This window comes from Pteropus medius, unplaced genomic scaffold (assembly GCF_902729225.1).
Source record: "Pteropus medius unplaced genomic scaffold, Ma_sr-lr_union100, whole genome shotgun sequence".
Classification (NCBI taxonomy): Eukaryota; Metazoa; Chordata; class Mammalia; order Chiroptera; family Pteropodidae; genus Pteropus; species Pteropus medius.
In genome coordinates, this window is record NW_024344378.1 from 59,082,990 (window position 1) to 59,097,130 (window position 14,141).

The 14,141-nt window shown below is 36.2% G+C and overlaps 1 protein-coding gene across 1 annotated transcript in view; it reads left to right on the plus strand.

Annotated features, from left to right (window-relative positions):
• The window catches only part of WDFY4 (WDFY family member 4), a 280,147-nt gene that overhangs the window by 55,131 nt on the left and 210,875 nt on the right, over positions 1-14,141 (plus strand). Inside the window, exon 13 of the mRNA XM_039870919.1 lies at positions 11,851-11,944. Coding sequence (XP_039726853.1) covers positions 11,851-11,944 — 94 coding nt within the window. The remainder of the gene's footprint in view (positions 1-11,850; positions 11,945-14,141) is intronic.

Below are 14,141 nucleotides of genomic sequence, written 5' to 3' on the forward strand. Positions count from 1 at the left end.
CTTTCTTCCTTTCATCAATTTTTTTTAAATTGGGGTGACATTACTTAATAAAATTATACAGGTTTCAAGTGTACAATTCTATTGTGTGTTCACCACCCTAAGTCGAATCTTCTTTCATCACCATATATTTGACCCCCTTTACCATTTTCTACCTTCTTTCCCCCTTTCCCTCTGGTAGCCACTATACTGTTGTCTGTGTCTATGAGTTTTTGTCAGTTTGTCTTGTTCTTTTGTTGCTTTCAATTTTATATCCCACATATAAGTGAAATTATATGGATCTTGACTTTTTCCATCTGACTTATTAGCATGATTTTCTCAAGATCCACCCATGTTGTCTCATATGGGAATACTTCATTTTTTCTTATGATTGAGTAATATTCCATTGCATATATGTACCACATCTTTATCTAATTGCCTATTGAAGGACACTTTAGTTGTTTCCCTGTCTTGGTCATTGTGCATAATGCTGCAATGAACATAGGGGTACATATATCTTTACAGATAAATGTTTTCAATATTTTTGGGTAGACACCAAGAAAAGAGATTGTGGGGTCATAACGCAATTCTATTCTTAATTTTTTGAGACACCTCATACTGTTTTCCATAGTTGCTGTATCAATTTACGTTCCCAGCAGCAGTATATGGGGGTTCCTGATTCTTTACAGATAACTCTTGGGTCAGACGTCATTCTGGTTTCACAATGAGAATTTTTTAAATGTATAAGAGTCAGATTTCATAAATAAAGCATTTTTTTTTCGTTAAAGGACATACATCACCCTTGACCTTCCCTAATCATTAGAGAAGAAGTGAAACCTGGCCTATTCTGAGAGAATGGGGTAAAAGGAAGGCCAGTGGGCTGGGAATGGGGGAACTTGTGCTCAGCCCTGCCCACTACTGACATGTAGTCAACTTCACACTAGCCTCTGAGAAGCAGAGTTGGGGCATGGTTTCTTCCTATTAGCTTGTGTGCTGACAGGACTGCTTACTGAAGTGGTGAGCAGAAACCTGGAGACAGCAGTGGACAGAGAAACGATGGGGCCTCCCAGGCCTGGAAATTTCTCTGAGTTTGAATGACATTCAGCAACCTAGTTATGCTCTCTTGAACCTTTTGCTTTTTTCACAGTAGCTTGGGTACAAACAATGCCATATACCCACACCTCCAGGGCTAGGTAGTGGTCCCCAAGCTTTTTGGCACCAGGAAATCCAAAGATGACTGCTAACCATGCTGGGCTTAGAGGTGCCTCAAGAGGCCAAGATGCAAACTGAGGCAGGCTAGTGCTTAGTGCTGGACTTGGTACTCTTGCTACTCAGCAAGAGGTCCAGGGCATACTGAGGCCAGGTGCTGCTTGTTCGGGTTTTGTGAACATTTGAGAGATTTTAAGAAAGTCTGCATCATGAGCCAAGACTGACCATTTGTATGGAAAAGCCACCAGAAGTGGCTTGAGTAGGCTTGTGCATTGGGTGGGGTGAGGTGTCAGGCAATCACCAGGGTTGGGTGACCAGTGTTAGCCAGGTTGATGGAGACTCGGACATGATGGCTGCCTGCATCTGCACATCTAGAGAGGGTAGCACTCAAAAAAGAAACAATGGATTCTGCCAGCACTTCCGTCTAGAAGAAAGATGCCCCTTCAGCCCTTTCCCTGGAGCCAGACAATTCAGTTCCTCTCTGTATATCCCTGATGCCTCTCAAGCTGCTGCTCCAGCACTGGAGCTCAGAGCGAGTGAGTCCATCAGTGAGTAAATCCATGGGCAGGACCCCTTAGGAGGAACATCTGTGACTCCAGCTATCCTTCATTTTAGCCACAATCTCTGCTGATTTCCACAGCCAAAATTTATGGGGACTTCTCTTTCTAGCACAAGACCCTTGCTTCTCCAAGGAGACCTCTGCAGCCAAGATATCCCTCCTGATTCTCAACTGCCACATGTGGGTGTGAGACCAGCCTATTCTGTGTCTCTGTCCCTCCTACCAGTCTTGAGTATGTCCTCAGTCGTAGGACTTCTGTTCAGGTAGACTTTAGGTGACTCTCAATGATGGCTCTTTTGTAGTTTAGTTGTACTTTTCAAGTGTCTGTGAGAGGGGGAAAGCACAGTGTTTTCCTACTTCACTGTCTTGACCAGAAGCTATATCACAATTTCTTTTTCCTTTCATCTGTTGATGGATTTTTGGGTTGTTTGCACCTTTTGGCTATTGTAAATAGTGCTGCCATTAACATGGATTTATTTGAGTATCTTTCAGTTCTTTTGGGTAAATACCTAATAGTGAAATTGATGGGTCAGATGATAATTCTAAGTTTAACTTTTTGAGGAACCATTAAACTGTTTTCCACAGCAGCTGAACCAATTATACATTCTCCCCAGCAATGAATAAGGGTTCCAATTTTTCCAGATGCTTACCAACATTTGTTATTTTTTCATTAAAAAATTATAGAAATTTTAGTGGGTGTTAAGTGGTATCTCATTGTAATTTTGATTTGCTAATGGCTACTGATGTTGAATATCTTTATATGCTTGCTGGTCATTTGTTTATGTTCTTCGGAGAAATATTTATTCAAGTTCTTTGCCCATTTTTAAATTGGATTATTTGTCTTTTTTTGTTGAGTTTAGAAATTCTCAATATACTATGGATACTAGACTGACATGATTTGTGAATAGTTTCTCTCATTTCATGGATTGTTCTTTCATGTTCTTAATAATGTCCTTTGATGCACAAAATTTTTAGATTGATGAAGTCCATTAAATTGATGAAGTCTATTTTTTCTTCTGTTGTTCATGCTTTTGGTGTCATATGTAAGAACCCACTTGCCAAATCCAAGGTCATGAAGATTTAGCTCCATGTTTTCACCTAAAAGTCTTATGGTTTTAGTTTCTATTTTAAGTCATTTATCCATTTTATGGTGTGAGGCCAGGGTTCAATGTCATTCTTTTGTGTGTAGATGTCCACTTTTCTCAGCACCATGTATTGAAGATGTCATTCTTTCACCATTGAATCGTCTTAGCACTCTTGTTAAAGATTAATTGGCTGTAGATGTATGGGCTTATTTCTGGACTCTCGATTTTATTCCATTGGTCTAAATGTGTCTCTTCATGCCAGTACAACATTTTTTGATTGCTGTAGCTTTGTAGTAAGTTCTGAACCTGGAATGTATGAGTTGTCCAACTTTATTCTCCTCTTTAAATACTGTTTTGGCTATTTAGAGTCACTCGAAATTCTATAAGAATTTGATGGTCTGCTTTTACTATTATGTTAGCTGTGGGATTTGCATAAATGCTCTTTGTCATATTGAGTAAGTTCTTGTCTATTCTTAATTTTCTGAGATTTTTTTTATATGCTGAAAAGGTGTTGGATATTGTCAAATGCTTTTTCTGCATCAATTGTGGTGATCATTTTTTCTCCTATTAATGTGATGCATTTCATTGATTTTCTTATGTTGAACCACTCTTGTATCCGGAGAAAAATCCACTTGCTGTAGGATTTGATTTGCTAGTATTTCGTTGAAGATTTTTGCATGTATGTCCATAAGGGATATTGGTCTGTAGATTACTTTGTGTGGCTTTGGCATCAGAATAATAATACAGACTTCCTTGCTGTTCCCTGCACATACTAGACATACTCTCACTTTGGGGTCTTTTGAACTGGTTGTTTCATTTCCATAGAATAACTGTATCTCCTCTTTCAAGTTTACACAAATATCACCTTCTCAAAGAGGACAATACTGGCACCAAAAGTGAAATTACAAATTGCTTCCCTCCTTCACCCTAGTACTCTTGATTCTTTTCTCTGATCTAATTTTTTCTTGTAATAGCACTTATCTTTCTTTATACTATATAAATTACTTATTCATTATTATATGTCAAGGTATTATTCTATATATAATAATATGTAGTATACTATTTATAATGCTATATATTATATAACAACAATAATAACTTTGTTATGTATAATTTACCTGTTTACCTTTATTATGTACACCTCTCCACTCATGTCCTGGGTGTGGGTTTTAGTTTGTTTACTTTACAGATGTGTCCAAAGTGCCTGAATAGTGCCTGGAAAATATTTAAGTCAATAGATATTTGTTCAGTTGAATTGAATACATTAAGACCAAAGGCTAGAACCACTCCTGGCACCTATAAGGATGCTAATAACAATCTCACCATAGGTTGTGAGAGCAGCACTATGGGCAGAATATTGGAAAATCAGAGTTTGTAATTTTGGATTAGCCTTATGATTTTTATTGGTTTGTTTTTATTTTTATTTTATTTTTTCAATTTACTTACACTAAAAGTCCCTTTTATTTGGTAGAGTTCTATGAGTTTTAATTTATGTGTAGAATCAAGTGACCACCACCACAAGTAGGATACAGAACAATCCCATCACTTGAAATTGTTCCTAATTTGCCCCTTCTTAGTGAAACCCTTTCTCCACCGCAATCCCTGACAACCACTATTCTATTCTTATAGTTTTGTCTTTTCCAGAATACTGTATAATGCAAGTATACAGTATGTAATCTTTAAGGTTAGTTTTGTTCACTCAGCACAGGACTTTGATATTCATTCAGTTTGTTGTATTAGTTCACACATTTTTATTGCTCAGTAAAACTCCATCATATATTTGGCAAATAATTTTTCCCAGTCTGTAGCTTGTCTTTTCATCTCTAAAGTATTTTTCATAGATCAAAATTCTTTAATTTTGATGAATACTTTTTTTCTTTTATTGGGTTTCTTGTGCCATATCTAAGAACTCTTTGCCTAATCCAAGGTCATGAAAATTTTCTCTGACATTTTCTTTTAAAAGTTTTATAGGTCTATGATCCATTTTGAGTTACTTTCTATAAAAGATATGAAGTTTAAGTCGAGATTCATATTTTTGCATTCAGATTTTCAATTCTTCCTATGCCATTTGTTGAAAATATTGCCCTTTTTCTATTGAATTGTCTTTGTTCCTTTGTAAAAATTCAATTGACCATATTTAGGTAGGTCTTTTATGGACTCTATTCTGTTCCATTGATCTGTGTATCTAGTCCTTCACTAATACTGTCTTCATGACTGCAGCTTTATGATAAGTCATAGAATCAACTAATATGAGTCATCCAAATTTATTCTTCCTTTTCAAAATTGCTCTGGTTATTTTATTTCTTTCGCCTTTGGCTGTTCCATTAGATATAAATTTAAAAATTGGCTTATCTATATCTATAAAAAATCCTGTGATTTTGATTGAAATTGCATTAAATCTATAGGTGAATTTAGGGAGAATTGAAATCTGAGCTATATTGACTCTTTCAATCCACAAACATAGTATGTTTTTCCATTTATATAGGTCTGTGATTTTTTTTTTTTAAATCAAGATCTGTAGTATTTAGTGTATGGAGCCAGTACATTTTTCTTAGATTTGTACCTGAGTATTTAATCTTTTTTGGAACACTATTTTAAATGATGTTTTAAAAATTTTTACCAATTATTTTCTTCTAGTATATAGGAATATGATTAATTTTTTATGTAATTGTGCATCCTGAGGCCTTACTAACTTTACTTATTACTTCTAGGTGCTTTTTAAAAAACAGATTGCTTGAGATTTTCTATGTAGACAATCATGTAGTTTGTGAGTTTCTTCTTTTCCAATCTGTTGCTCTAGCGTAATATTGAGTGGGAATAAAGAGTGGACATCCTTTCCTTAGTCTTAAACTTGGAGAGAAAGTCTTCAGTCTTTTGCCATCAAATATTATATTAGATAATTTTTTGTAGGTACCAATTATCAGGTTATGGGTGATTCTTTCTATTTCTAGTTTACCGAGACGGTTTATCATGAATAGATGTTGAATTTTTCAAATGCTTTTTCTGCATATGGTCAAGTGTTTCTTTTTCTTCTTTAGTTTATTAAATTGATGGATTACAATGACAGATTTCTTTTTGATTAGTGAATCAGCCTTGCATTTGTGGAACAAACTCAATTGGTCGTAGTGCCTTATTTATTTTTTTATATAGTTATATTTGATTTCCTACTAATTCGCTGAGAACTTTTACATAAGAGATGTTGGCAAGTAGTTTTCTTTTCTTCTACTGGCTTTGTCTGCTTTGGTGTCAAGGTAATTCTGGCATCATAGAATGCATTGGGAATTGTTCTCTTGTAACTCTTGAAAGAAATTGTGTAGAATTGGTGTTATTTATCTTTTAGATGTAAGGTAGAATTCACCAGTGAAAACATCTAAGTCTGGAATTTTCTTCGTGGGAAGGTTTCTAACTACATATTCAGTTTTTGTAATAGTTATAAACCATTCCGGTTATTTTTTCTTGCTTGATTTTGGTAATTTGTGGCTTTGAAGGAATTGGTTCATTTCATCTAAGTTGTTGAATTTATGTGTATAGAGTTATCTGTAGTATTTTCTTATTATCCTTTTATGACTGTGGAGTGTGTAGTGATATTCTGTTTCATTCCTGGTATTGATAATTTGTGTCTTTTCCTTTTTTTTGTTAGTTTAGCTAGTGGTTTTTCATTTTTAAAATGTTTTCAAATAACTATATTTTTACATAATTTATTTTCTCTACTGTTTTTTCATAATAATTTCTTTTTTTTTGCTATCTTTATTATTACATTTCTTCTTCTTGCTTTGGGCTTATTTTTCTCTTTTTAAGAATAATATCTAAAAGTGGAAACTTGGATTTTTAATTGGAGACCTTTCCTCTTTTGCAATGTAAGCATTTCAACCCATAAATTTTCCTCTAAGCACTGCTTTAGCAGCATCTCACAATTTTTTCTATGACATATGTCATTTTTATTTAAGTTAAAAACATTTAAAAATTTTTCTTGAAACTTTTTTTGACCCGTAGGGTATTTAGAAATGTTGTTTATAATATAAAAGTACTTAATACTACTGCATTGTACACTTAAAAGTGGTTAAGATACTAATTTGTTGTTATGTGTATTTTACCATGATACAAAAGAAATATGTTGTTTAATTCCCCAAGTACTTGGGGGATTTTTAGTTTTTTTTTTCTATTACTTGCTTTTAATTTAATTCCTTCATGATTATAGAACACACGATGTATGATTCTACTTTGAAATGTTTTAAGGTTTGTTTTATGACTCAGAATACAGTCTAATTTGACAAATGTTCCATGGAAATGAAAAGATTGTGTATTCTGCAGTAGGTGGGTAGAGTTTTCTATAAATGTCAATTCTATCAGTTGGTTGATGGTGTTGTTCAGTTTTATCTTTGATCGTTTTCTGTCATTTTTTTCTATTGATTACTGAGAGAAGTGTTGAAGTCTCCAATTATAATTATGGATTTGCCCATTTTCCCTTTCACTTGTATCAATTTTTCTTTATGAATTCTGATGCTCTGTTGTAAAATGCTTACACATTTTGATATTGTGCCTCCTTTCATCACTGTTTATTCCTGACACTAGTCCTTGCTCCAAAGTTTGCTTTCTCTAAGATTAATAGAGCCATACCAGCTTTCTTTGGATTAGTGTTAGCATGGTATAATTTTTTTCTAATCTTTTACTTTTAACCTATCTATATCATTATAAAGTGGGTTTCTTGCAGATGGCATAGAGTTTGATCTTTTGTTTTTTCCATTTTGACAATATGTGTCTATTAATTGGTATATGTAGATAGACCATTTTTAAAATGCAATTTTCAGTGTGTTTAGATTTAGTTCTACTATCTTATTATTTGTTTTCTCTTTGTTCCCTCTTTTCTGTTTTGCTCTTTTTCTTTCCTACATATTTGTGGATTATTTGAATGTATTTTAATATTCCATTTGAATTTATCTATTGAATTTTTGACTATGTCTCTGTTTAGCTTTTCAGTACTTGCTCTAAGGATTACAATATACATACTTGACTTTCAACAGCCTACTTAGAATTAATGTTTTGCTTCTTCAAATAGAATATAGAAACCTTACATCTATGCATGTGCCTTTGTCTTCTCCTATTTTTGTTGTAGTTGTCATCAAATACAATTTGCTTTCAACCATTATACGTATTTTAAGAACTTAAGAGGAAAAAATGTCTGTTATATTTATCCAAATATTTACCATTTCTGTTCTCTCTTCATTCCTGAAATATCAAATTTCCTTCTGTTATTATTTCTTCTCATCTGAAGTAGTTCTTTTAGTATCATTTTTTAAATTAAATTTTATGAAAGAAATTATCTTTGTTTTCCTTTATCTGAGAATGTAGTAGTTTTGCCTACATTCCTAAAGGATATTTTTGCTGGATATGGAATTCTTTTCAACACTTTAAAAATGTTGTTTCCCTGCCTTCTGATTTCTCAGAAGAAAATCCACAGTCATTCAAATTGTTCTTTCCCTGTGTATAATGTATTGTTTCTCTGGCTGCTTTCAAGACTTTTTTCATTGTTGTTAGGATTCAACAGTTGATTATGCTGTATCTGGATTTTTTTCTTGTTTTTGTTTGGGTTTTGCTAAGTTTCTTGAATATTTAAGGTTATGTATTTCATTGAATTTGAAGAAATAATGGCTAGCACTAATTGAATTAAAAAATTTTTTCTGTTTTGGATTACCATTCTTTATTCCTGTTTTTGATACACGTGTTTTCTTCTTAAAGAAGCCCCTCCAACATTTCCTATAATATTGGCTTGGTGGTGATAAATTCCTTTAGCTTATTTTTGTCTGGGAAGCTCTTTATCTGTCCTTCGACTCTAAATGATAGCTTTGCTGGATAAATTATTCTTGGTTGTAGATCCTGAGTCTTCATCTTGTTGAATATTTTTTTGTCAAGCCCTTCTGTCCTACATAGTTTCTTTTGAGAAATCAGCTTCCAGCCTTATGGGTGTTCTCTTATAAGTAATTATTATTTGTTGTTGTTTTTTTCTTGCTGCTTTAATATTCTTTCTTTATATTTAACCTTTGACATTTTAATTATGATGTATCTATTAGGATCCATGATTTTTGGAATTCTCTGAGCTTCCCGGGGTTTTATGTCCATTTTCTTCGCCAGGTTAGGTAAGTTTTCCATCATTATTTCTTCAAACAGCTGTTCGACATCTTGATTATCTTCAGTTACGCAGATCAGATGGATATTTGGACCCTTAATAGTGTCCCATATGCTCCTTAAATTATTTTTTTATAGTCTTAGTATCTTATCTCTTGCCATTCTGATTGCATGTCCTTGGCTTTCTTGTCCTCTAGATAGGGCATATGATCCTTTTCTTTATTCACTTTGTTTATTCCTTTGTTTATTATACTTCTCATCTCAGATAATGTGTTATTCATTTCAGACTGATTCCCTTTTATAATTTCCATTTCCATTTTTATGTTTTTTATCTCACTGAATTTATCTACACTTCATTGAGCATCTTTATAACCAGTGTTTTGAACTCTGCATCTATTAGATTACTTGACTCCATTATATCTGGATCTCTGTTCTGTTCTCTCATACGGTTTCTGTTTCTTTGTCTTCCCAGTCTGGCTGCCTTTCTGTGTCTGTTTCTATGTACTAAGCAAGCTCCTAAGTCTCCTGGTCTTATTAGTGTGGATTCGTGAAGTATATGTCCAGTGGCACAGTCCTGAGAGGGGTTCAGCTGCAGGCCAAACTTAGCCCAAGCCTCTACCCCTCCGGGGTCACCTGTTAAGCTTCAGCAAGCAATCCCCAGTGGCTGTACTTATGGTTGCCTCAAAAGGCCACACCAGAAACTGAGGCCAGCTGCCTCCAGTGTGAATCTAGGTGCTGCTCAGCAAAGAGAACCTGACTCACTGAGGATATACCTAGACGTGGCTTGGTGGGGCTGTGAGTTGGGGGAGGCAAGGTTTCAAGGAATTCTCTGGGCTGAGTGACCTCTGTTATCCAGTTTGATGATGTCATAGCTATGGTGGCATTGTGTCCTGTGCACTGGGATGGGGAAGGACTCAACAAGGAACAATAGATACCGCTGGCACTTCTGTACCCAGAGAGTCTCACCTAAGCCCTCACTCTGACGATGTCTCCCTGTAAGTCCCTGGTGACTCCTGCATGCAGCCGAATCAGCACTGGTGCTCAGAGTGAGCAGGTTGAATTAAAAAATTTTTACACTGTACTCTTTCTCCTTTTTTTTTTTTTTTGGAACTCAAACACAAGGAATGTTAGAGCTTTTGGTACAGCAATGCGTGACATTGAGTCTTTGTGATTTTTTGTTCAGATTGGGCAATTTCTACTGATCTATCTTCAAATTCATGAACTTTTCCCTCTCTCATCTCATTCATCTATTGTTCCATTCAGTAAAATTTTTAAATTTCAGTTATTGTATTTTTCAGTTCTTGAATTTCTATTTGATTCTTTTTATTGATTCCATTTCTTTACTGACACTCTAGTTTTTCATTGATTTCAAATGTATTGACACTTACTACTTGGAGTTTGGTTAACAATAGCTGCTTTAAAATTTTTGTCTGATAATTCAATATCTGTGTCTTCTCAGACTTGGCATCTGTTAATTGTTTTTTTTTCTGGGTGAGATATTGAGATTTCCCTGGTTCATTCTGGGCTGAGTAGCTTCAGATTGTATCCTGGGCATCTTGAATGTTATAAACTCTGGCTCTTGCTAACATCTTCTGGAGAATGTTGATTATTTTGTTTTAGAAGGAAATAGGCTTAGTTAGAGTTCAGGCCACACATTCTCACCCACCTTCTGTATTAGTTTAGTTTTCAAGGACTTCACAAGGTTTTTTGATCTGTCCCCATACAGTAGCCCATCTTGGGTGGTGGTCTACTGCCAAGTTCAGATCTCAAAGCCTTTGGAATGTGGTTTAGGATCAAATCCACACATGTGCAGCTCAGAATTGAACCCAGAGTTTTATACACAACTTAATTGTCTCACTTTCTTAAGCTTCTTTCTCATCATCATCTCCCCAACACTTTCTGGTTCTTAGGGACCCCTTCCTTCTCTTCTGCCTAGAAAGTCATGGCTTTTGTTTCTCTGCTCTGCCACACATTTCCCACAATTGAGCCTGTTTCTGGGACCAAGCAGGCAGAGGAAAAAGAGAGAAAAAAGCAATGGGACTTTGCCTACACTTTTGGGACCACAGTTCATCTGGTCAGAGAGAAAGAGTCTCCTTCCTGTGAGTTTCAGATGCATGCCTGGCCTCAGCTTCTGTTATGAGGTTGCCAGGAGGACAGGGTGAGCAAGAATGGAGAAGCCTAATGCAGAAAATACCAGGCAGTTCTCCTCCATGATCTATGACTTGTAGGAACCTCTTTTCCTCCCCTTAGACCAAAAACAGAAGCTTTCTCTTGTAGCTCTGTTTGCCTTGTTTACACCTGGTACATAGTTTTAGATTTCAGGCTCCCTTTGAGCCCATACCAGAAGATGCAGAGAGGGGAGCCCTAGAGAACTCATTGCCAGTTATATGATACTTTGAGTTTGGTTTCTTTCTCTGCTATCATTTACTTTTCAGAGTCCTCAGGGAGCAACTTATGTATTCTATCTGGATTTTTAGTTGCATTTATTGGATAGGAAAGAGTAGAGTGTGCTTACACCCTTCTAGAATGGATCTAGAAGCCTGTGTGTGTGTGTGTGTGTGTGTGTGTGTGTGTGTGTGTGTGTATTTAACATAAAATGAGAGCTTTGTCATCACTTACATATCTAGAAAGAAGGGGCAAGGACCAGGGAATTGAATGCCATTGAGCACCAACTATGTGCCAGGTGTTATGCCTTAGTGCACAAAAGCATTATTTTATACCTCTGTGAGGAAAGTATAGTATTGTTAGCTCTGTTGTACAGGTGAGGAAAATTAAATACTAAGTGGTGGACTTAAGTGGTATATTGTGGCCTGTTTTAGAAAGATCCACAAAGTTCAATGAAAAACAGAAGAGAGTAGGAGTCTCAAGATTGATGTCCTGCTTCCCTTCTCTTTACAGGACAGATGAAAGCAATGCTGTGATCATGCACCCCGGGGTCCTGTGCATCATGGTGAGGCTGCTGCCTCGGTTGTACCATGAAGATCACCCCCAGGTACCTGTTGATGAACATATATATTTTCCTTTTTCACATGACTGATCTTTGAAGCCAGCGACTTGGTTTCCCTTTTTGCCTTTGTCCTCAGTGCTTTGTATTAATAGAAGATCTCTTGTGAAGGGGAATGTCAATGTGTTTGGAACCCTTGATTGAGTTCTGTCCACCTTTCAAAGCTATTCAAAATAGATTACCTCTGTTGGTGAAGTGACCTTCTATAAACAACAGCTAACCAAAAAACAACCAAAATGATTTTTAACCCTCATGAGGCAAATCCTGGTGCTAAGGCCAGCACTGGGAAGTGGCAAAGCTAAAAATTCTTCACTGCCCATGTAGTCATCTATCCCATGGGTTCTGGTTGAAATACTGACTTGATGCTCTGTGCAAGTCATGCAGGGCTAAACAAGATGAACGCTGCCCATGGGGCCTGCATCTGCAGTGGGGACTGGGAGGTGGGTACATGCTGACAGACTGAATAAGTAAGCTCACAATGAATATCCAGTTACAGATTGTGACGAGTGATATTAAGGGGGAAAAACAGTGCTGAGAGAGAATACAAAGAATAGGGTGGAAGAAAGACTTAATTAAATGTAATTCAAATGAAGGGGTGGAGGTCAGGCAAGCCATCTTTTAGATGGTGACATTTAAGCAGAGCCCTCAAAGATGAGTGAAAATTAACCAGGTGGGAAGGATTCTGCTGCTGGTGGCTAGAGCCAAGGAAAGCCAAGGGACAGAGAAGAAAATATGCAAGGTAAGGCAGACATAGAAAGGCTGGAGCCCTGCCACAGTGTGGTGTTTTATCTCCAGGGTAACAAGCCACCTCTCTCAAGTAAGTGGAAGATGACACTATCAGATTTTTTTGTACTAAAAATATCTCTATGGGTGTTGCATGGAGGATGACCTGGGAATGAGGCCATCTGGAAGAGGTAAGGGTACAGCAGTTAGGAAACCCTGTCTACAGTCCAAGTTACATGTGGTTGTAACTTGATTAGGGTGTTTGCTGGAAAGTGTGAAAAGAAAGGAGTCAAGAGACCCATTCAGACATAGAATCACAGGACCCTAAAATTAGTGGGGTACAGGGAGTGGAAAGAGGGTGACTTAGGTTTCTGTCCTGGCAGAACTAAGGCTCCATTGCAGGGAGGAAAACTTGTATGGGTGACAGCATTGAGTAACAGAATTAGGCAAATCCTGAGAAAGTACTCTCAACTTGGAGAATAAGTACTTTAGAAGTTCTGAGAAAGAAACCAGAGTTATTGAGGAAGACCTGGAAAATACACATTTTAGATTTATCAAGAGCAGATGAAAGGAAATGAATTGAACTGAGCATCTACTCTATGGCCATAACACCGTGAATGTGCCCGATCTCATCTGAATTGAGCAGCTACTATGTACCAGACACGGTGCTGGGCTCTTTCACTGTTTATTCTCATAGTAATTTTTGGGGGAGTATTACTGTCTCCATTTTAACCAGTGGGACAATGGAGGCTCAGATAATTTAAATGGGTTTTAAAGATTCTCAGTTAGTGAATCTCGTGTTAAATATGGTCCTATCTGGTGGCAGATCTGGTCTTTCCCCTGCATAGCAGTGGTTTCTATAGAGAGAATGGAAATGTAGAGACATGGGTCCAGCTCTGCTTTGTCTGAGAGTTAAAAAGGAGGTGATATGTTTTAGGAAGAAATGACAACTAGTGGAATTATTAGTCACAGCCTAAAAATGATGACCTAGTAAAAATATTGCAAATCCTCTGAAATCAGCAAAAGTGGAGTGGAGGAGAAAAAGCTTTGATGTGTAGGGAAGGGAACTGTTCTCTTTCTTTTTAATTTAAAAAAATTTTCAATTAGTTGACATTCAATATTATATTAGTTTCAGGTGTACAACATCATGATTAGACATTTATATACTTTATGAAGTGATCACCCTGATAATTCTAGAACCTACCTGACACCATACAGTTATTACAATATTATTGATTATATTTCCTGTACTTTACATTCCTATGACTATATTTATAACTGACAATTTGTACTTCTTAATCTTTTCCCCCTTTTACACTATCCCCCCAGAGAACTGTTTTCATTAAGGAAATCCTATAGTATTTGGTACAGAAGTGAAAAAAAGACTAACTGATCCCATGTCTACATGTTCCGTTGTAACTGAAATCTTTTTTCTGGTTCCTGGTCTTCTGCTGGAAAGTGA